Raw genomic sequence first — 25,073 nt, forward strand, 5'->3', positions numbered from 1 at the left:
GAGAATAAAGTAAAACTTCCAAAAACAGTAACTACACATCAGGAAACTGAAGAATTAGCAAATCAAAGTAGAAAAAGAGGAAGAAAATCGAGCATACCCACTGAAACAGACATTTGAACTTGGAAAAAAGGTCCACTAAAGCATGTATATGTGGCAATCAAAAAATTACAGTGCAAAAGGAATGCTAGAAGTTTTGAGCCTCATATTCCTAGGTCCTTTTTGGAATTTTCCAGTAGAAGAGATAGAATGGGGTCACGATGAGGGTTGGAACAGAATGGGAAAAATCTCACCTTATTATTCATAAAAGCTTTCAAGCAACGAATGATCTCATGCTTGTTACGGCTGTCGTAGCTCCTGCATGCAGAAGACATCATCAGTTAAGCGCCTTTATGCTATATATTCCCTGCTCATTTGACTTTTCAATTTTGCAAACAAGGGTCTTAGGAATGTCTGCAACTAGTAGCTGAGTAAATCCCAGCACTACTAACTCACTACTTCAAAGGTTTCAAGTCTGTATATTCAGGAGGTAAATAGGTCCTGTGTTTTGCTTTGGAAAGATCACAGGAAGGAGAAGCCACTTTGGGTCAGGCTGGCTTCAAGGTAGCCTAACCTAAGACTTCCCAAGGTAGCCCCAGAATTATTCCAGCACTGAGGACTGTCATAAAGCTACTCCCTAACTGACCAAGTATATTTGAAGGTTTTCAAATGAAATATGAGCCAGATCAAATGACAAACACAGTCTGGACTACAGCAGACCCTCCTTCCAGACGGGACGAGAACCTGTGCTGGGAGACTCAATCTTACGTTTCACACAGGCTGTGTGATTCACTGTGAAATTTAAGCTCCTCCTCCCTTTCCTGTACCTACAATTATCATTCACCCTCTAGTCGCTCCCACAATAAACCCCATTCTCAGCTAACAGCACTTCTAATCCATAACTTTATTTTAACCATTATTTTTTCCTTTAGAGCAGTCATATCCTTCACCGAGAAGATGTTAAAACTTGGAAATCCTCACCCAGCCGTCTCCTCCTTCTCATCATGGAGTCGTTTCAGGATGTCCAGCAAGGAGGCCAGGCCCTCCCCACCGAATGTCTGCACCCAACTGTAGAGAACAGAGACAGTGCAATACAAAATCAAACCAACAAACATTTATCTTCAAAACAAAGTTGATCCTGGCAACTATTTACTCCCAATTCAGAATATTCTCATACTTCCCTGACTCCTTTGCTCGTCGATCACCGCCAGTAAACTCGAACGTTGGGCTCTTACTCCTGTTACCACCTCGGAAGCCTTACCTGACAGGGTTGTTGTTGAGCGAGACACGAAGGGACTCCAGGCAGCTGAGCAGAGGCATATCCCGCACGCCTGACCTCAGCTCCTGAATGTACATCATGGCAGACCTGGAGCTCTCCTTTTGGTTCATGCCCTGGACGTGACCATAAAGAGAAATTGGTAAGCACTGGACCTAGTCGTAAATTGGACTAGTATTAGTCAATACAGTGTAAATAATATCAGGGCAGACATATACATGCCACCAAACTACGTGAGACTCAGAATTTCCCGTCCCATTCCCCACATTCATGAAGACCGAATCAGGCAAAAAGCAACTCCAATGAGAATAAAAAACGAGTAGGCTTATTTAACAGAATGAAATAGAACTGATGTAGACATCAGATGTTCTATAAAACTGGGACAACAAACCCGTGCAAGTTAAGGGCACAGTCCCCTTGTCAAGGGCCCCTGCCCCGTGACTCACGGCCTTGGAGGTGTGCAAGTACTGGGACACCATCTCCCTCTTGATGACGATGTCCTTTTCCCTCAGAGGTTGCTGTTTCTCCTCATTCAGGTTCATATCCAGCTAGTAGAGAAAAAAAAAAGGAAAAAACAAATTCCTTGTAAGTTTTCAGTATTTATTTAGTATACTTGGTGAAGATTTGAACCTATTCAATGCTTATTTTAGTACAAATACTTGCAGACATTTTTATACATACACACCATTTTTCGTAACAAAAATGAACTCTTAATATAGATGGAAAAGTTATTTCGTATTATTGAAAGAAAAGCACACATTATGTTTTTTTATACTCAGGATGGAGCGTAACAATCTCTTTGGACTGAAGCACTGGATGAGTGGCTTTATCCAGACACCAGCAAAATCAACACCAGCAAAATCTGTACCACTCTAGGGCCTAAACACCCACTGTCCCTGGTTAAATCTGCCCCAGTACAAACTCCTTTCCCATGAGGAAAGAACTGGAAACTGTGCTAAAGCCCCTCAACAGACATAACCTGGATTGCATTCTTTGGGAAAAGGCTCTGCTTGAGTCTGTTATACGTACAACCCTCATGAAGTACCAACCCCTGTGGCAATGTAGAGCCTACCTTTGGGTTAGCCAGAGTAGACACAGTTCTGAAGCATTCACGACCATGGGTCTGAGCCCACCCTAACAAGTCCAGAACGTTATTTGAAATGGGGAAAGATGAAGGAAAATTGATATATTCAATTTTTTCTCAGTGTGTGTGTGTGTTGGGGTTGTGAAGAGGACATTGCCTCCAAATAGCAATATTAATTTGACATTTTTCTGACTTAATTCGTGGTCCTTTTTTCCTTCTTTTACTAATAAACTGAATACAGAAGTTGCAAAGCAGTGGCCCTCAGGTTGAGTCAGACAGAGAAAGGTCAAGTATGATTTGCTTGGCTAGAGCAACATTTTAAATTTGGGAGACTTCATATAAAAATACAGGTTTCTAGCATCAAGTGAAGCAATCATCAAATTTCAGAATGTGAGAAACTCTAGAGGTCAGTTTCTGCGGCAAATTTTTATAGCAACAGCTATAAAAGGATACAAGAGAGGGAGGAAAACCTGTGTGATTAAACGAAACTTAGGAGAATGTACAATGGATCTTATCTGGAATTGTGATTTGAATAAACTGTTTTTTTAAAAAATGACCTAATTGTGGAAATTTGAATATTGGCTACAGTATCTGATGCTATTAAAGAACTACTGATTTTAAAAATTTACAGATCTCTTGCTTCTTTTGAAAAACAGAAATATCTGGCATTACTTGACAAGTATTTTAAACCAGAATACTACAAAACCTAGTAGAACTGAACTGTGGCTGGCCTTTCTAACAAAAATGCCCAACGTCCCTCATATTACCACAGTCCCTTCTATTTATCATCTCCTGTCTAGTCTGTTTAACTTATTTATGCTACCTCCCTGGTCCTAAAGACAGCCAAATTTGCAATTCAAAACCTGAGAGTTCATGCTCTTGGCTTTTAAAAGTACTGGTTAGTGTTTATTACATACCAGGCACTATGTTAAGGGTTTTAAGGCCATGCTTTTGATTAAGTTAGACCTGCCACTAGTCTCTGTTTGAATCTGAGATCATATATCCAGGCCACATATGGGTCTTTTGAAACCTTACAGGCACACACTCAAAACTTTCCAAGACTCACCACTCGTGGACAGTCACTAAGTATCCTCCTCACTTGGTGTTCACTGAGGACAGCAAATGAAGTCACATCCATGTATACTTTATTACTAAACTGACTTCAGCAGCAGTCTTTAAAGGTCTTCTAGTGATTAAAGCATCATAATTCTCTTTCCAGACTCACCAGTAAATAGAAGATCTTGGACAAATGATGCCTTCCCATTCCTCAGTTTCTTCTTTGAATAACTGAGTTATTGTGAAGGTGTCAAAACTTTATCTATTCTGGCTAACCCAAGGGTGGTCTCTATACCACCACATGAGTTGGATTCCAATCTCATGGACTGGTGCTTGAATATTCAGTTCCTTCGTTAATGGGGCTGCTCTTAAGAAGTTCTCTGTTAAGCTTGGACTTCTTTGTAACTAAGGGCTACTTAAAGTGGACTATGCATGAAAAAGATACAACCGTGCCCATTAACGCATTTTCAGAAGGAAGCAACAATATGGGGTGGGAAACTTACCAACATCTGTTCAAAGAGTACTAGAACTTGATCATCTGAAACATCTTGCAATGACTGTGCTGCAGGGTCGTCCCCGTATGAAGCAGAAGAATTTCTATTAGCAGAATTGGGCTTTTCTTTCTCCTTCTTAATTCTCATGCTGGTAAATCTCTCTAGCTGAGAAAGAGAAAAGGCTATTAGCAGTGGTCCATTTTTATTTACACACCACACCACACATCAAACAGCCAGTCCTCTAACCTCTTACGCATGCATGGTTCCTCTGGTTTGTGGGAAGTTCAAGACTCTTCTAACATGAAAAGAAGAACCCTTGTATCTAATTTAGTATACAGACTATGTACTTTCATTGTCATCCAAAGGTAAGAGGACTGAAGTATTAAGATTTGGAAACTCTCTAAAAAGAGAAAACTTAGTCCTTAAGCTTCCCTGCCATTTCTAAGCCCTCTAGCAGCACAGAACTGAAAGCACCTCATGTACGGAGCCAGCTCAGTAAAATGCCCTTTGTTTCCCTCTAGCTATCCAATAATAAATTGGCCAGATCCTCAAAGGATCCTCCCTTTGAGAGGTCAGACCATAGATTTTTAATAGATATAAGTCATACAGAATAAGTAAATGGCTTAAAACCAGGAACCATTCCTTTTTCTTTCTTCTGCACATCACATAGCACTTGTGTTATGTATGCAGCAAAAGTTCAATATATATTCTTCAAAATCCCCTTTGCAGAGAATATTATGTAGTTCAGGTTTATATGCTATCTCTCTGCCAACCAAATGCTTACAAACCATTTGTGTGTAAAATTGTAATATTTCCAGAGTATCTCGCCTGGTTTCAGTACATCTGCATATCAATAGGCATTCTGAGGTGGAAAGAAGTATGGCTTTAGAGCATTTGCGTCATTCCTCAGGGGTGGAGAGAAGTTCATCTCCATGTCCGTGGGTAAATTACCTGGGCAAGGAGGGCTTATCTGCACCTGAGAGGAGAGGGGGGCCTGGTTCTGCTTCTGCTGGAACAGCAAAGAGAGAAGAGCCTGGACTGCAGTTTGTAAGCAATAAACGGGCTTTAAACTTTATTTCTCCCTTTGACCGATTTCAGTTTTTAGAGGTATTTTGCCCCGGGATTTCCTCTCCCCGGACTTACACCATTCCTCAAATCTTAAATACATACGCTCAAATCAGTTAAGAGCCACTGATACGCTGCAGCTTTTCAGATCTACCTGTTTGGAAACAACAGTAAATATCTGCAAGCATTGTGGGGCTTCAGCTGATGTGACTGGCATCCAGACTGCAAGTTAGCGTGGTATTTAAAGAAAGTGCCTGACCTTGGAAGCCAAGTAATGTGCCAGGGAGATGCATGCAATGGGCCAAACACAGAGCAAAGAGTTAGGAAAAAGCTTCAGGAAGTTCAGAACAGAACCCATATCACCAGTACAAGTTATAGAAAGTCAAAGTGAAAACAACTGGTAAGTATCGTAGTGTAGGAAATGAGCTGCAACATGCACGTGCTAAATACAGTTTCCTTACCTCATCTGCCATGAGCCGCTTCAGAGTCTAAGAAACAGGAAAAAGGAGGAAGAAAAAGAAGAGATATCAGTGAAATGCCAAGATGCCTCCCAAACGCCAGACAGGTTGGGGGGGAAAAAGAGAATAAGTAAGTTGAAAGGATCTAAGCTACTTCCCACAAGCTATCAGATTTCTGCCAAACTATTCCTTAGCACATTCCCTTAGGTAAGGGGCAGAAGACTTTTAAAGTCGCTAACATACGACTCATTGAAAAAAATAAAAGAAGAAGGTAAAGAACTGAGAAGATTCTAAATCCTGTTACCAATCACCTATGAAATGTGCTCAACTTCATCAGTAAACAAAGAAATGAAAACTAAAACCACATGAAATTCATTTTTCACTCTCAGGATTGGCAAAAACTTTCAGTCCTGTCTGGCTGTAAAGCAGTGGCAGCTCTCACACTGCTAGTGGTAAAGGAAACTGCGACGGCCACGCTGGAGACCAGCACGGCAACATCTAGTAAAGCTCAGTATGTACACAAACTACAACTCGACACGTCAGCTTCTATAAATCTACCCTGCAGAATCTTGCACATATGTAGCAGGCTGTGTTTAACAAGAACTTCCACAGCCATATTATAATATCTAAAACAGAGAACAATCCAAATAGCCATCAAGAGTAAAATGGATAAACTGATATATTGTTACCACAGAAAACCATCAAAGAACGTGAATAAACTTACAACTACTCACAAACATAAAACTGAATGCATTATTTCATTTACATTGTGTTTAAAAACATGCAAAACTGTATTTATCTAGGATATAACATTATAAAGGGAATGATTAACACAAATGTCCAAACAGTGGTTATCTGGGGTGAGTAGAAAAGCTGTGACTAAAGAAGGGGACAAGGGGCTCCTGAGGTGCTTAAAATATTCTATTCCTTAACATGGATCATGGTTACACAGGTGTTAGATTTATAATTATTTTGTATGTTTTATGTTCTCTTCTGTATAAATGCTACATACTTTTTAAAAAGTCTGAATGGGCAAGTGTGGGAAAGCAGGAATTCTTCTTCATCCTAATAGTTAATTTTATATCATATTTCTTTTTACTAATGTGCTTAGAAGGGTATAGTAAATGCCTCTTGACTAACCTTCCTCAACTAATGAAAAACTAGTTCTGACTGTACCACAAAGCTATTGTACTAACCTTCTTATGGACAAGAAAACTCTTATTTCATTATGCTCATGTTCCCCATGTCAGAGTTTGGTTATTAAATCCAGTGTAAACTGTGAATCTTAACTTTTGTCCTCCATGGTCCAGAGGAGGTCAAGCTTCCACTGACTGAATGCTAATCACTCACCTGAAACCCCAAGAACCTTGCTTGGAGTCAATGGAATTTTCTATTACTTTGTGTGTGCTGCTCACTGGGGAGCAAAGGCAGAAGGATGGTGCGGCAGAGGCAGCAATACCCACGCAGATGAGTAGTTCCTTTTGTCACCACCCTCAGTCACCTGGCACACTGAGGTACCAGCCACAAGAAGGATGAGTATATTTGGTTTAGGTTGCCAACACCAAGATTAACTTTATTTTCCCCTCCAGTAATTGCTTCCAGAACCGTGTCCTCCAAACTCAAAACATCCCTTCAGAATGGAGCAACAACCCAAACAACTGTGGGATGGATATAACGTAGGTAAAGAACCCGGGTCCAACGAATCAGTGCTAGCTGGATCGTTCGCATGTGCGGGTTAAGTCTAACCAAAGGAAACCAGCAACCTGTTCTTGCTGCCTGCAGGCTCTTACTTCTCTTTAGTCTACCCCTACTCCGACGACCTAAGTTCATGCCATTATTATCTCTTGTTTGACTTACTGCAACAGCCTCCTAACTTACCCCCCAGCCTTCAGTCCCGACTGCCCCACACTACATTCATTCTCCACACTATATCCAAGAGTAATCTTTCTAGAAGACTAGGCTGTCCATATTATTTCCCAATTTAAAACTCTTAATAGCACTCTACTGCCGTCAGGTTAAAAACCAAATTCCCTGGCTTCTTTCCCCTGACGATTCTCTCAACAAACAATCTGCTTCTTTCAAGGCTAACTCCAACAGGCCCTGTAGGATGACACCGCCTCTTACTCAACAGGTATCTCTCCTTGTGCCTCCACAGTAATAGGTACTTGCCTGTCTCACAGCACTAACAGTGGATTACAATTGTCTTTTGATTCTCTGCTTCCTCTACCTCTTTCAAGACTCAGTTCCTTTAGGACAAAGCCTGAGAATTAGTCACTATACTGTCTATGAACAAATATCATAATCTGGGGCTGCTTTCCTAAAATACCAATTCCTGGAGAAGCCCTCAAATCTATTCCACCTCTTCAATATATCAATGAAGAAGCTGAAGGCCAGACAGGTGGAGTAAATCATCAAGGTCATATGATTAGGGGCAAGGTGGTTATGGAACTTCAGTCTCCAAATTCCAAAGCCCAAAATCTTTGCATTCCCCACATTCTTCTGCCTTGTTCCCATTTAATGACCACTAACTCTTGCCTTTAGGTATAAAAGTAAACATATATTTTCGTAAGAAGAAAGATACCACTTTCCCTTGCGTTCCTTGGTACATCATTAGAAACAGATTTAACTCTTTAAAAAAATTACCCCATGTTTTAGTGCCCAGTTTGAGTAACGACAGCAAAAAGGCTGCATTTCCTCAACTAGTCCAATAGAGGGCAGCAACTACCAGCAAAGCAAATCACATTACAGGCAAAACTCTGAGAACCCAACTGAATACCCAAACACCAAGCTCAATTCAATTATTAAAATGGAAACTGCTGCTCCTGTATATTAAGGGTGTGTCGCTTATTTATTTAATATTATGTGTGTTTACCTTACATATTATATTCTTTGTGTGTGTGTATGTATGTATGTATGTATGTATGTGTGTGTGTGTGTATATATATATATATATACTGTGTTTGCAAGTAGTAGGCTTTGTTCAGTTTTTTTAAAAATTGTATCATTAGTCGTTTTGTGGATTTTGAGATATAAAACAAGAGGTTCCTAGATCATGAAAAGTAAAAAGAATAAAAATAGTGGTGTACAGGAAGATAATGCTACTGGAGCTCCTAGTTATGCCTTATGCCTCACATATCCAAGTTCTGTGTATGAAGTCTCTAACATCCTACCGCCCTCTAAATGCTTCCACTCTCACCATTCTCCTTGCTTGCTGTCAATTCTCTTCCCCCCAAACTGAACCCTGAACTGTCTTCACTAAGTACTTCATTTTCCTGTCCTTCCTACTGAACCTTTCACTAACACTAAAACCTTTAACTACCAATATATACTGAAGGAAGCATAAATACTAAATTAAAATTTTTTTAATATCAAAATCTGCTCATGAATATAGATTAATCGCAACTAGCAGGCAAAGACTGTAGACTGAATCAAAGCGTCTAATTTCTCCTCTTCTTGAAACCCTTCTAAACCTACAGAAAAAAAATTTTAGAAAGAAAAAAATGATGGAAGCAAGGAGCCTACAAGGTTGGGAAGAATCAGAAAAGTTCAAGTGCGACCAAAATTTGAAGTTGGGAAGTAAACAGAAGGACTAGTGGTAAACCCAACAGACTTAAGAAAGCTGAATCTTAAACCAGAAGTGGGAAAAGCCAGTAACCAATCCAGTTCATACGTGAGGATCCTCAAAAGGCTCAGGAATTAGCAGGACCAGGTACCTATAAAAATGGAGGATGGCGGGAAGAGAGGCTAAAAGACTGGCTAAAAGCTGTTTAAGAAGCAGTTAGATCTGTAGATGCTCTTGCCTTCCCTCTTCTGCCCCGCCAACCACATCCCTTGCCAATGAGGGACTACCCTCCCTTACTCCAGCAGAATTCTGCAAGTTTATTCTTAGAAGAGGGTGAAACAGAGGGGTCTCTGGATTGGGGGATACCAGGTACAGTCGTGAGCAGGGATCCTATACCAGAAAGAATGGTAAGTTCATCTATGCATACCATATACTAGACACTCATTACCTTACCCCTTCTAGTTTCTCAGAACCCCAGTAGTCTGGCCCTTACCCTTGAGGCAGAAGATTGGAAGAGAATTGAAAAACGACCTAAAGCTACTGATACTGCCCAAGAAGACCACCCTAGGGCTCTGCAGTCCAATATGGTAGCTACTAGACACATGTAACTATTGAGCAACATCTAATGTTGCTAGTGTAACTGGCAAAGGAATTTTAATTTATTGAATTTTCATTAAATTTAAATTTAAAAACTAAGTTTTATTATTGCTGTTAAACTTAAGTATGTTTAGAATATCCTGGGTATGTCAATCTACTTTTTAACTTGTAAATTTTATGAAGTCTAAATATATCTCAAGTATTTTTTATGAAAATTTACCATCTGAACTGAGATGTGCTACAAATGTAAAATAAACACTGGAATTGAAAAACTTAATATAAGAAAATGTAAAATATCTAATTTTTATATTCATTTCATATTGAAATAATATTTTAGGTATATTGGATTAAATAAAATATATTTCTAAAATTAACTTTATGTGTTTCTTTTCTCTTTCTGTCTTTTTCTGTGGCCACTAGAAAAACTAAAATTACATATATGACTCACAAATTCCTTTTGGACAGGGCTGTCCTGCATGCAGTAAAGGGCACAGCTAACAAACTCTACCCATGAATGAAAGTTTCTAATCCATTTTTTTAGTCCCTCATTCTTAAACATTAGCAGACAACCCAGGATTATCAGACATCTGAGGAAAGCTACCAAAATGAGATACAGGGGGATTAAAGCAATTTGTCATATAGAGACTACACAAGGAGAAGAAAGATTTAAAAATCATTAATATACACAAGAAAGAACATAATCACATTTTAAAGAGAAATAGAGGAGAAAGAACCCTTAGAAGTTGAAAATATAAGAACAGAAACTTGAGAAAGCTCAACAGGACAAAAAGATAAGAATTGAGGAAATCTCCCAAAAAGTAGAGAAAGAAAACAGAGATGGAAAAAGAAGACCAAAGAGATGAGAAAATTAGATCTGTTTGGGAGGTCCAATATCTAAATAATAGGAGAAAACTGCGGAGCAAGTTATCAAAGACATAATTCAAGAGCATTTCCCAGTACTGAAGGATAACTTTACAGTACAAAGGACAAAAATAGATCACACAAAAGTATATCATGATTGAAATTTCAAAACACTGGGAATACAAAGAAAATTCTACAAGATTCAACAGAAGGGAAGAGAACTGGTCATATACAAAGGAATCAGAGCAACTTTGGATTTTTTAAGCTATATAATAACAAAAGCTAGACAACAACATTAACTTCAAGGTCTTTAAAAATCTGAAGAAAAATAATTTCCAATCTAGAATTCTTTACCCAACCAGACTATCAACCATGTGTGAGTTCAGAGTAGGTACTTTCAGACATTTAAGATTTCAAAAAACTTATCTCCCTGTGCCTCCACCAAAATGAGGGAGCAAACTAAGAAAGGGAAAGACTGGAAATACAGGAAACTGGAGACCTAACACATGAAAAGAGGTAAAGGAAATCCCTTGGAAAAAGATTCCAGATGACTGCTCTATGCCAGACAGCACAGTTACAAGGAGGACGATGAGCCCTGAGCCAGTCATTACCATCATCCACTTTTCTTCTGGCCTTTTAAACTGACAATACCTGGCGAGCCTGATGCAGATTCTTGGCTTGTCTGAACCGTCCATCCCTTCCTTTCCGTACCTTCTCCACTGCCTGGACTGTCAAGGACACTCATTCCTTCCCACAGAGTTTTTATATTTTGACCTATTCCAGAGAGATGAAGGTTGGCCACAGTGAGCCCCGAAAGAGGAAATACAGAGCAGTGTACTCCTGACATATTCCTGCTGGATGTCTCTAGTACTTGGCCCTCACTGCAGCCTTGCCAGATACTCAACTGTGGTGAGCCCTATGTTCCCCAGGTCTCACTCATGGCTTAGCCCACTGATCTTCTCAGAAGAGGCCACTGTAAACACTCAGAGAACCTACAGTCAGATTACGACTCCAAGACAGTATTCAGTGTATCTTTTCATGGGAGTCTGCATTTAACAATGGCAGTACTGCCATTTACACACATAGTGTAGATTTTGCTTGTTACTCAACTTTTATAATAATCTTTCATTTATATGTTTACAATTATTGGTAGAAGCATTATGAGAGAAAAGACAACCAACCGGCTCCAAATGGAGTCACTTGTGCTAAGTCCAACATCAGCAAACCAAAATCTAATATCTATCCTAATTGCAGTTGCAGCCTCTGCCAGGAATATGACCTTTAACCAGTCAATCTGCAATTACCTGATCAGTACTCGGAGGTAATCTGCATGAGGGACCCCTGCCCTTCCCCTCAAAGGAAGCTGACTTTGCCTGAAACAATCCATTCCTTGTTACAAATATCCTTTATCCACCCTTTTCTGCCTAAAAGTGCCCTCCTAAGAGATCTTTTCCATTTGGTAGATAGGATGCTGTCCAATTCATGAATCAATGAATAAAGCCAACTTGACTTTCAAATTTATTCAGATTAATTTTGGTTTTTTAACAGCATGTAATATTTTATTTTTTAAAAGTGCAGAAAATACTCTGTAAGAATTTTTTATTCAATAGAATTAGATGAGTAGAAATTTTCCAAGGTTATTAGCTGATAAAGGAAAAGAATGTAACGGAATTGCATTTAGTAAAATAAACTTCGTATTCTCCAAAAGATTTTCAAGATCATTAAATCTTACTTAAATCAACACAAACTGTTCAAAGGTACACTGCATCCAAAGTAACAGCATCAAAATTAAATATGCTTGGCTGGAAATGCTCTGCATTAAAACCATCCATCAACATTAAAAATGAAAAGCTGTCCCTCCCTCCTCTTCCAGAGAGTAATTCAAGGCTCTGATTCACTTACCACATCCTAATGTAATATGTGGAAGATAAATCTTTTGCTCACCATCTACAGGAAATAAGAAACTTCCTAGACACTTAACAGTTTGGTCTAAGAAATAAAAAATATAAAAGTCAAAAGATCCCAAAGTATTCCCTGTGAAGCCAAACTAATTAAATAACTTCATGAGGTTGAAACATACCCTGATCGATTACCATAATAAATGCTAATTAATTTTATAATTTCTTTTCTGTAACTGGATTTGTTATGGCAGTGTTATATCTATTAATAGACCTCAGCTTTTAAAACGTGGGCTGATGGGACTCAACTTGGCAGTCTTCTGGACAGAGGTTTCCTCTGTTTGCCTAGTAACAAAATAGGACACATTATAAGCTCAAGGATATAAGAAAATTCATTGAAGGGACTGCTGATCACCTCTACCCAGTTTCCTGAATCTCTAACTTTTCTCTCTAGTCAGGAAAAGGGCACAAAATTCTCAAACAACTAAAGATACAAGTCTCTTGGCACAGGATGTTCGTGTAGCCAAACAAAAGGTAATTATGTAGAGTCTTTAGCAGCAGAGAGGTTAGCAAGGATCTAGTAAGACAGTATAATTAAACATTACTCTGAACACAGAGTACATTACATAGCAAAAAGTGTTTCTAATTCCTATCACTATGCTTCACAAGAACAGTTAATCATAGACAATAATCCCATGAACCATGTGGCTAGCACACGGTAATATAAACTTACAAGCTGCAAGCCTATAACCTCAGTACTTTCTAAAGATTCTGTGCAGGCTCTTAGACCAGACAGCTACAACTGTCTCTGAGCTCTTGGCTGACTATCACCAGAACACCACGGCTGAATGCCACCTGTCCCCCACTCCGTGAAGACTCTGGGAAGCCCAGGATCCCTGGGAACGGTAGGATTTCTTACAATAACTGTAATTACAATGCAATTCACTAAGTGTCTCACAGTATACTAAATTCCCACCTCTCCCTCTTCCGACATCGACCCTTGCTCATGCACTGTTCAATTAATTCAGTATAAGGGCAATGTTTAGTGTGGTAGGTAAAATTCTACAATGTCCCCCAAGATTCCCAGCCTGATGTATACACCCTGTGTAAATTACCAGGACTATAAATATGATAGGCTCTCACTCCTGTGATTAGATTATGTTACTTGGCACAATTTACTTTTAAGAAAGGGAAATCCTCTATGTGGGCCTGACCCAATCACAGGAGCCTTTAAGTCTGGGGTGAAAGGTTAGAGATACAAGGATTCAGCATGCCATATCTGGCTTGAGCATGAAGGGGGCCGAACGGCAAGATTTCCAGGCAGCCTCTGGGAGTTGAGAGCCAGCAAAGAAACGGGCTGTAGTCCCACAACTGCAAGGCTGTCATCCTGACTGAGCCTGGAAGTAGATTTTTGACTGGTGCCTTCAGTTTAGAACTGGCCCAGCTGACACCTTGATTTTAGTACTCTAATCCTCTCAGAACACTGACTTCTGACCAATGGAATTGTGAGCTAATAAGTGAGTTTTGTTTTAAGCTGTTAATACAGCAGTAGGAAACTAATGCATTAAGCCAACCGGTGAAACCTACAATTTATCTAGAACTTTGGCTAAAGTCTTGATCTTTTTATTTCTGGCATCCTAAAAATTTGAGCAAATCACTTTCATTCTTCATGCTGCACTTCCCCTACTTATTAGAAAACAAAACCAAACCAGACACACACCTCTTGGGACCACTGAGATCATAAAATGGAGTGGTGAGAGGTCACTCTGTAAGGGTAATTGTGCTGTTATTACTGCAGAAAGACTTCTTATAAAATATACACCTAGTTGTACTAGTTGTATACTAGTAGTACACTGTACTAGTTGACACTGCACTCCAACAATAAAGCATAAGAAAAAACTTGTTCCTCATTTATAAATTATACACTTAGCTAGTCGGTCATTTCACAAAAAGAACTAAAGGATGTACCTAGGCCAAGCTCTAAATTTTGTATCAGCTCTTTCTTGAGACTGTTTATTTTAACTGTTTCTGTGACCAGACTGTAAATTGTTTGGGGGCAGGAACCCACATCTTGTTCATCTGATATGCCCAATATTTTTTTTATTAAGATATCATTAATATACACTCTTATGAAGGTTTCACATGAAAAACAAACTGATTATTACATTCATCCTCATTATTGAGTCCTCCCCATACCCCATTTCAGTCACTGTCCATCAGTGTAGTAAGATGCCACAGACCCTATTTGCCTTCTCTGTGCTACACTGTTTTCCCCGTGATCCCCCACACCATGTGTACTAAACATAGTACCCCTCAATCCCCTTCTCCCTCCCTCCCCACCTGCCCTCCCATGCCCCTCCCCTTTGGTAACCACTAGTCCCTTCTTGGAGTCTGTGAGTCTGCTGCTATTTTGTTCCTTCAGTTTTGCTTCGTTGTTATACTCCACAAATGAGGGAAATCATTTGGCACTTGTCTTTCTCCACCTGGTTTATTTCACTGAGAATAATGTCCTCCAGCTCAATCCATGTTGTTGCAAATGGTAGGATTTGTTTCTTTCTTATGGCTGAATAGTATTCCATTGTGTATATGTACCACATCTTCTTTATCCATTCATCTCTACTGATGGACACTTAGGCTGCTTCCATATCCTGGCTATCATAAATAGTGCTGATAAACATAGGGGTGCATATATCTTTTTGAACCTGAGAAGTTGTTTTCTTTGGGTAAATTCCTAGGAGTGGAATTTCCGGGTCAAATGGCATTTGTATTTTTAGTTTTTTGAGGAACCTCCATAGTGCTTTCCACAATGGTTGAACTAGTTTACATTCCCACCAGCAGTGTAGGAGGGTCCCCTTTCTCCAAATCCTCGCCAGCATTTGTTGTTCCTAGTCTTTTTGATGTCGGCCACCCTAACTGGTGTGAGGTGATATCTCATTGTGGTTTTAATTTGCATTTCCCTGATAATTAGCGATGTGGAGCATCCTTTCATGTGCCTGTTGGTCATCTGAATTTATCCTTTGGAGAAGTGTCTGTTCAAATCCTCCACCCCCTTTTTTAATCAGGTTATTTGCTTTTTGGGTGTTGAAGTGTGTGAGTTCTTTATATATTTTGGATGTTAACCCCTTGTTGGATATGTCATTTACAAATATATTCTCCCATGCTGTAGGTTGCCTTTTTGTTCTGCTGATGGTGTCCTTTGCTGTACCGAAGCTTTTTAGCTTGATGTAGTTTTGTTCATTTTTTATTTTGTTTCCCTTGCCTGAGAAGATGCATTCAGGTGATATGCCCAATATTTAATAAATATTTTTAAAATTAGCATCACCATAGGTTTAGGAGCACTATCTTAACCACAGAACATTCATTCATAATTTTATTTAAATTGAGCAAACAGGGAAGTTTCAAGTCAAAGTCTATAAGGACAACATGACTGTTATAGAGAGCTCAGTAAGCTATCAGCCCAAAACTTCAAAAGTAATGTCTTTCCCTATGAATGAGGCCAAGGGGCTCTGACTGCTGGCAATTCAGCGTACATATCTGTGAGTTATTCTTGGGGAAAGTATCCAATTATGTGAGACACGTCTCCTAAGGAGTTTTCCACCTCTTTTGAAAAGCATTAAGTCCTCGGTAAAGACATCAGCTGCTTACAGGGAAAATGGGAAGTGAGTGCCACTGCAGCCAGCAGTTTTCCTTCAAACCCTAATGTACCTTCCCAGAAAGGACCAGGTAAGGTGTCTGTCATTCAGAATCACACAGAACAGACAGCAGGGTTCCACTCTGATTCATTTCTTTATCCCATCACAGGACTGACATTCAGTTCCTTAGAAGAGTTCCTTAGGGAACAGGAGATTATAACATACACTTGAATTCAATTACCAAAGAATCCTCTACCAGCTTTGCCACATTCCCACTAAAGGACAGTAAAGGCAGGGTAAGCTTTCTTTTTAATCTTCCCATCTTTAAGACTATGTTGTCTCATAGGACTAGTGTGCAGAATAACAAAATGGACATAAAGCACTTTGTTTTGCAAAGTGCTTTATAAAGTCAAATACTACATGATGATGAAACCAATGAAGCCAGCTAGTCCCCCTTCTGTGGCTCCCACCCTTATACAGAAGCTAATTAGAACTAGAGAGAAGGGAATAATGGAAACCTTCAAATGAAGAGAAGAACTTTCCTTCCATTTTCAAGGAAGGGCCCAAGGGTGACATCAAATGAGGCAATATCTCATCTACCATTTAGAGAACAAACCAGATTCTGACATCACTACGTACTGGTGCCAAGGGCCTAAAGAGGAGTTGGGTAGAACTGGAGCACCCACTTCAAAAAAGAAAAAGGGTATCTCAGAGGACAGGAAGTCTAAAAGAGAAGCACAAAATGGCCAGGAATTGAAAAATAAGAACTACAAAGCTAATTGAACATTATAAAGTCAAATGTGTTTAAAGAAAGAAAACTGAAGATTATCTAGCAGTCCCCAGAATGGACATAGCTTACTCATGCTCCCCATGATCACTAAGGAAAAACTGCTATGGGAATACGACTCTTGATGGCTCATCACTTAGTTCCATGCTGACCAGCAACCCCACAGGTAAAATCAGTATTGGAGAGTTTAAACTCATTAGAATTCATACAAGAGACAACAGAAAGAACACAGCAAAGGGGAGTCCAAGATCTTTTACTCCTAATTAAAAGGGTTCTTTCAATCTGCCCTTGCCTTCCAGAATCAGTATCTTTTTCCTGATACCACCCAGGGAGCCCTGAAAGGCAGTGGCACATGTCAAGTACACGTTAGAAATGCCATAAAACAGCATTAGGTAACTATAATCTAAGTAAGTTTCAGTAACTTACTTACAAATTTGAAGCAATTTACTGATAGATTAAAGCAAGAAATTCAGTTTCCCTCACAACTGTCTAAAACTGATGGTGAGCATTTGTTTCCAAAAAACCACATTTCCAGACTGCACTTAAAATGAGGGAAAAACTATCTTAACATTAGGACTCAATCATCTGATAGGCCCAATACATGTTCCAATAGTCCTCTAATAGTCCAAGAAGGTGATTTTCTTGGGGAGAAGGAGAAGGTAACATTTTGCCTAAGCTCTAAGACTGGCATAACATGCATCCTAGATAGCTGACAGCCTAGAAGAAAAAAGGAAAGTCTACTCAGGTTTCACTATTCCAGCTCAGCAGGACAGATGGCAACCAGGCTGGGAACATTGCATTCCTTCTGTAAGTCCATCTAAACTGCCAGCCCCCTGCACCCCGAAGCATTCATGGGTTGGGCAACAAGCTGCCCACAGTGAAAGTGCTCAGATTCTGGAAGCCCTAGTTTCCCAGCAAATATCACGAGGTGTGGTTGACATGCCTTTCTCCTTTGCTGTCAAGAAGGTGGTATACATATATATATTCTGTCACCTGGTGAGATGTAAGCAAAGCTTCCTCCCTCTCAAACATCCCGAGGTTCTGATAAAACTTGTATGCATATACAGATATCCCCTGCTTCTGGGAAATTCATCCTTTGCTTTTCTGAAAGAACTACATTAGTACCTGCTTTTGCTAAATGAAAGAAATCCAAAGATGATTTTCACTTTTACAAAAAAGGAGAGTGAAGAGAACTTCGGGCGTTCATTTTGCACCAAGTCCTCACAGAGGCTGTGCGCACCGCAGCAGGCAGAGCGGCCCCACCACACTCCTTCCCCGGTACTCACACTCAGCATCTCAGCATCAAGCCACCAGAGCTCTGAACTGCATCTGTGGGCATATGTACTTTACCCTGACTTAGTCTGTGCATCCATTAGCAAGACGTGTCCTAAGGTATCATAAGATCCAAGAGAGGTTATTTTTTGGGTCTGGGAACAGTCAAAATTTTTTCCATATAGATTAATGGTAATTGCGTCTTCGCTTTACACTACTTTCAGTAAAGGTTTCACAGAAATGCTCTACTTTTGGATAGTGGGGGAACCTGTGTAGATGATAAGTAATGTTCACCTATTTTTCCAAAGTTTCAACATATTTCTCAAGCTCTAAATACTGGTAATTTTTCTTCACTCGCTTACAGGCCTCTCTTTACTGCCTGAGCTTAGAGAACACTGTGATTATTCCTTTAAAAAAGGGGTGTTGTCCATTCATTTGGAAACAGTCAGTGACTCAGGAATGCTGTTTCCCAATCTCCGTAGCAACTGTCTTCTCCTCCCAAGCTGTGATGTGAGTAGCAGGACCTCTACTCTTCCTCAAGGGTGGGCACGTGTCTGACACACCCAAGGCCTAGCAGACAGGAAGTTCCTGCAGTTGATTCTCCTTCTATTACAGGCACTAACTATGAGGCCACCTTGTCTTAAATCCCATTCTCAGGCTCTTCATTTCTAAATGATGGGTACATCTCTTTTTTTTCTATCCTCACATCATTCCTGAATAACCAGAAATAATCACAACCCACTGATAATAGCTTAACTAATCCAAAAATGACACTACTACTCAAAAAGACAGACTTATGAAACCACAGTAAACATTTTCTAGCCTTTTACAAGTCTAAAATAAGATTTTATTTTGAGGAAATCTTGGGGGTTGGGGGAAGGAGAGCAGGAGGTGAAACCTCGTTATTTCTTTATCACCAGAAATATAAGCAAGAGTTAAATAGGGTTCTTCTAGTTAAATAGATACTTCTAGCAACTGGACTTGTGCAGAACTATGTTCTGATACAAACACATACAGATTTTCATGCCAAAGTACTTAGGCTCCAAAGGGAATCTCACATATCATGCATTTTTCTCTTTGCTTTTACCTATTTAAAAATAATTATAATTTCTGGAAAACAAGGTAGGGGATTTACTCTATTTTCATATACAGTTATATTTTCTTAGAAAAATGTGTATCACTTTTATAATAAACAGATTTCCACTTCAAATAAAAGTAGCAATTTTCAAAGATTAGAAAGCTAGAAAATGTTTATGATACACCGTTTTAAAAGCAAAAAACCTGTATGAACTATAATTGCAATGTTGCAAAAATATCTGCAGAGAGATAATGAGAATATTCACAGACTAGGTGAATAAACACTAGTAATAAATACAAAAAATAGAAATGTGGGATTCTTAGATATTGTTATTTTGGAAATGTATGTATGTCTTTTAAAAAGAGCACTGAGAAGATCTTAGAGCAGCATCTAAAAGCAAATCAACACCACCTGGTTCGCATATTCACAGTGCCCTCCAGGGCACACTCTTCTCCAGGAGTACTGTGCTTAAGGAAGCACTGGCAGGGCACAGCTAGAACACGCAGGACGACAGTGCAATGCGAGGAAGAACAGTGAATAGTTGGCGGAGTCTAAAAGCTAGTTTACCTAATTACATGACCTTAAGCGACTCAACCCCTATAGGCCTCAGTGGCCTCGTTGTGTTAAGATGAAGAGACTGGGTCAGATCATTTCTAGGGTCTCTTCCGGGGCCCTTAAAGACTGTGCTTGGGTACTACTGCTCTTTTTGAGGGCAGCCCAATGCCTGCTGCTTGCCCGATAGTACATATCCTACAAGTGGCTTCTCACCACTTCTTCTTGTGGTTTCAATCACAGGAAACAGACGTCACCCGTGGGCCTAGAAGTAAGTAACGAACAAGCCCTGGCGGATGCAAAGAGCTGCCAACTAAGGCCAACTCCCATCTTTTTAAAATATGAGAATCAAGAAATCACTAGAAACCTCTATGCCAGAGGTGCCTGACATACACCTTTCACAAAAACTAACAAAATTAAAAATATCTCAGTAGGACCCATCCAGTATGATGAAATAACTTCAGAACAATCCAAAACTTCTTTGCTTCTATAGCCAAATGAAGAAATTGCAGGAACTCTATAGCCTTGGGTAGGAATATATGAGTTTAAGAAAAAAACAGGGCCCTCCCAGTATTTTTTGTGAAGATCCAGACATACCCTGAGGACTTGAAGACTCATCCTTGTGAACCTTTCTGTAGCTATGAAAGACTATGATATTAGTAGATTCAAATAACATGGGGACTTAGCAATTATTTACTTTAAATGTGTGTTAACAATCACTAGAGCACTCACTGGGTCAAATACTGCTACATTTATAATGATAAAAGCTGGCAGCCTTGCCCTATGTAAAGTAACGCAGAGATTTTCAATCCTGTAGACATGTTCCTTCATTAAACACAAAACAAAGTTCTAAGATAGTACCTCTGGAGAAAAATAATAGTCTTTTCTCAACAGAGTTCTGGCTGAGTATAGTTACATTAGTAGGTTGCTCTAAATCATAGTTACACTGGGGAGAGAGGTACAGTGTTTTCAAAATTGTCAGTCTCCTACACTGGACTACAGAAATGGAGAGCCTTGAAAATAATCTAGCGTAAAACTAAAATACATAAAAGGACATGGCTAACATAAGCTAACTACCACCACTCACAACTGCTCTTAGGCACCCTTACAGGCTAGATGGGAGGGACTCCCCTCAAAAAGATATCTCCATATACATATAAGGAGAGCAAGAGAGAAAAATATGTAAATAAAAAATATATTTAATTATATATATTTATATGATGTGAAAATATATAAGTATATCATTTAGTATATTAATATATACAAGTATATATATAACTTTTTTGCAATCATAAAAGACTAACAAATAAGCGTGTAATCAAAACCTACACTGTATTATACTAGACAATGTTTAGAAGAATAGGGCCCAAAGATAGTATCAGATTGTTCCCACAACAGCATTTCCCACCTGAGCCTACAACATGGCTGTACAGCTTCGAGATCTAGCTGAAGAGAGCCACATCTTTAAAAATCTACATCAATCTCTGAAAGTTTGAAAAGATGGATATATTAAAACTGGTAAGGATTGGAAATCAAACTAAATTATCTAAGCAAAATCTGGGTAGCAGAAATGATTTACTGGAACCTTAATACTAATTTATTTATGTTCTTGGATTTACTTACTACAAGCTGTCACCACCACACATTCACATGGCCAAAAACTGCATCAACATGCCTCATGACATGTTACAAAATGCCAATTTTCAGTCCTGCTTTCTGCAGGTTTCTAACCTAAAAGCCCTTCCCAGAGATAAAATACTCTCTACGATCTCCAGTGGCTACCTTTCTTAAATGATTTATCTCCCATTAATCCTCTTGACTGCTAAAACTGGGCCATTTCTCTTTACTACAGTTACACATTCATACTGCTAAGCCTCTGTTTACACTGCTTCCCACCCATGAAATCTCTTTCTCCTCTTCTCTACCAATTCAGGTATTTGTTTCCAGGACCTGTCACATCCTCCATCTTCTATGAAGCTACCTAACATTGCCCATAATTATATTCTAAATCATTTACAGAATTTGGTACATTAGCACATACCTTTTAAATTACTCATGCTAAAGCTCTGGTTTTACAAGAAAAGACTAAGAAAAGTGGAGTGACTTGTTCACAAGGTTAATGAGTTGCCAAGTCAGAAACTTCAGTGGGAGTGGGAGATAGGAGTTGTAGTCCTAAATCTAGCAGTAAATTTGGACAGATCACTTCTCTAGGCCCACATTTCTCAATCTGTAAAACAAAGGGATTGAATGAAATAATCTTTAGCACCCTTTTCACCTCCAGCATTCTAAGATTCTGAAACCTAGGTCTTCTGATTCTAAGTCCAGTAATCTTTCCACTTAATTCCTTTGCTTTTCTAAACTTCTACAGTTTTTAGTTTATACACATGTCCTTAGAGCTTTTCCTACCCAATCTTCTGTAGACATGGCTGGGTTTACAATCTCTTAAAAAGCAAGGACTGAACCTGACAGGACAACCACATGACTTCTTGGTCTTCAGGCTTTCGGATCTAGGGTAGGTCCACATAGATTCAGACAAACAAGAGAAACTCTATTCTCTACTCTTTGCCACCAGTCATAGACAAAATCCTAGTTCCAAGATACCTGAATCTCTGTAGCAATGTCTTAATTATTAACCACAGGCAAGTAACTGCCAGGTCTAAAGAACAAACTTCAGCAGTCCCCAGAGGGAGAAAGAGACCCTAGAGTCATTAACCATTGTTTCTCACAATCCTTAGTCAAGTTTCAGGGCCACAAAGGGAGAATAACATGTGCCAATTCTAAAATATATAAAAGATAACTATAGAGATGGCCTAGCAACAACTTCCTCCTCTCCATTTGTTACCACTACTTGGTGCTCTTAGCAATTTAAACAACTAAAATTCCTGACAGGTGATGCTATCAGATCTGTTCTACTTACAAAGACGATAGGTTACATAAAAAAAAATAGTAATTGACAACTTTCTAATAACTCAAGAGCCAGGGGGAAAACAGCATGTACTGTAACAGCTACTTTTTCATGTCTAAAAAGGATTCTTACAATGGTTTCAAAGTCTAAATTACTAAATGCAAGAAGGAGTTAGACATTTTGGCCACTGTACTTTGTACATCAAGACCCAATAGTTCTTTCCCACCAAATGAACGGGAGAAGAGTCCAGTTTTGATCGATTGTCATCATCAAAGGACTCTACAGAGGATACCATCAAAATTATCTATGAAATTCCTAGCAGTGACTACTCTTTTTAACATTTTTTAAAGGTATCATTGATATACACTCATATGAAGGTTTCACATGAAAAACATTGTAGTTACTACATTCACCCATATGATCAAGTCCCCTCCATACCCCACTGAAGTCACTGTCCATCACTGTATTAAGATGCCAGTCACTACTTGTCTTCTCTGTGCTACACTGTCTTCCCCGCAACTCCCCCAACACCACGCGTACCAATCATAACGCCCCTCAATCCCCTCCTCCCTCCCTCCCCGCTCACCCTCCCCTGTCCCTCTCCTTTGGTAACCGCTAGTCCCTTCCTGGGAGTCTGGGAGTCTGCTGCTGTTGCAGTCCTTCAGTTTCAGCAGTGACTGCTCTTACACTGCAGGTACATAAACTGCCAGTACAATGTGGTGATAAGGACTTTTTTCTTCTAATCAAATAGACCTAGCTTTGGATCCCAGTTCCGTGACCTAAATCAAGTTGCTTGATCTGAGTTTCAGTTCAATTATCTATACAATGGGAATAACAACAGTACCTATTTTACAAGGTTGATGTACAGATTAATGAGATAATAAATCTAAAGCTCTTTAGCACAGTGCTAGGGCTACAGTAAGTATGCAATGATTAACTGCTATTTTTACTGTTACTTACTGTTATTCCCTGTCCTACCAGTCTGGATGGAATTAATCTTGCCATCTATAAAGATCGTGAACATTTATTAATATTTATAGATAAGAAGATTGGCATTATACAACTTGTAGCACACTAAGTCCAAGAAAACAAAAGGTTTCTAAAATCACCTAAGAAGATGAAAATGCTTGCAGGATAAATGAAATCTCAAAGGTCCCCGATTCTAAGAGTACCAGAAATGTTCTGTCTTGCCTACAGGTGAAAATTCACATCCCAAGAAAACATGTGAAATTAACTCACATATCCACAAAGGAAAAGAGAATTTAAGGGTTATATCTATATAAAACTTTTGGAAAAAACAGGAGAAAATCTTAGTAACTGTGAGGTTAGCAATGAGCTTTCAAATATGACACAAAAAGCAAAAGGCAAAAAAAGTAATTGGACTTCATCAAAATTAAACATGTTTGTCCTTCAAAACACACAAAGAAAATGAAAGGTAAGTCACAGAAGGAAGAAAATATTTGCAAAACACATGTGCAACAAAGGACATATTTTAGACTATAATAAAAAGGTTTTAAAAGGGCAAAAATTTTGAACAGACACTTCAAAGAAGATATGCAGATAGCAAATAAACACATGAAAAGATGCTCAACATCATTACAGAAATGTAAATTAAGAATAGGATTTGCAAATGAGATACACTACACACCTTCAAGAATGGCTAAAATTTAAGACTGATCCTACCAAGAGTTGACAAGGAACTGGAACTCACATAATGTGTGTGGGAATGTGAAATGGTTGTACAACCACTTTGGGAAACAGCCTGGCAATTTCTTTAAAAGTTAAACATAGCCCCACCATACGAGCTAGTCATTCCATTCCTAGGATTTTACAAAAGAGAAATGAAGGCATTATGTTCAGAGAAAAACCTGTACACAGAGGAAAAATAAAAACCCAAACTAGAAACAATACAAATGCCCATCAACAGGTAAATAAATAAATTATAGTAGATCCCTACAATGTAATACTGTTCAGCAATAAAAAAGGATGCCCTATTAATATATGTAACAACACATTATTATGCTGAAGGAAGCCAGAAAAAGGGTTCATATGGTATGATTCCATTTGTATAAACTTCTAGGTAATACAAACTAATCTGCAGTTCCAGAAAGCAAATCAGTAGTTACCTGGGGATGCAGACACAGGGGGAGAGGAGAGGAGGAGAGACCACAAGGGGCAGGGCGAAACTTTTGAGGGTGATGGATACATTAGTTATCTTGACTGTGGCCGTGGCTTCAAAAACTGTGCACTAAATGTATGCAGTTTCATGTGTGTTCATTATACACTAATAGAGTTCTAAAATAAAAAAGGGGTAGAGGGTGATATCCAAAGGGTGTGTGGCCAAAAAAAAAAAAGGTGAAGACTCCTAAATAAAGTGTGAGGTGGAGGGGGAAGTGTCATTATCTTAATTATCTTTTTTACTCATCAGAAAGAGAAAGAGAGAGAGAAAGAGAAAGAGAG

The 25,073-nt window shown here is 39.1% G+C and overlaps 1 protein-coding gene across 2 annotated transcripts in view; it reads right to left on the bottom strand.

The window, feature by feature from the left end:
* The window catches only part of LOC108405525 (protein diaphanous homolog 1), a 50,062-nt gene that overhangs the window by 19,190 nt on the left and 5,799 nt on the right, over positions 1–25,073 (bottom strand). The window contains exons 2-7 of one of the 2 annotated variants that reach the window (XM_073221854.1): positions 5,473–5,499; positions 3,956–4,111; positions 1,759–1,860; positions 1,298–1,428; positions 1,018–1,104; positions 291–354 (exon numbers count right to left, since the gene is read on the bottom strand). In XM_073221854.1, the coding sequence (XP_073077955.1) occupies positions 291–354; positions 1,018–1,104; positions 1,298–1,428; positions 1,759–1,860; positions 3,956–4,111; positions 5,473–5,499 (567 nt within the window). The remainder of the gene's footprint in view (positions 1–290; positions 355–1,017; positions 1,105–1,297; positions 1,429–1,758; positions 1,861–3,955; positions 4,112–5,472; positions 5,500–25,073) is intronic. The other variant, XM_073221855.1, reaches the window with a different exon arrangement.

Source organism: Manis javanica, chromosome 14, assembly GCF_040802235.1.
Source record: "Manis javanica isolate MJ-LG chromosome 14, MJ_LKY, whole genome shotgun sequence".
Lineage (NCBI taxonomy): Eukaryota > Metazoa > Chordata > Mammalia > Pholidota > Manidae > Manis > Manis javanica.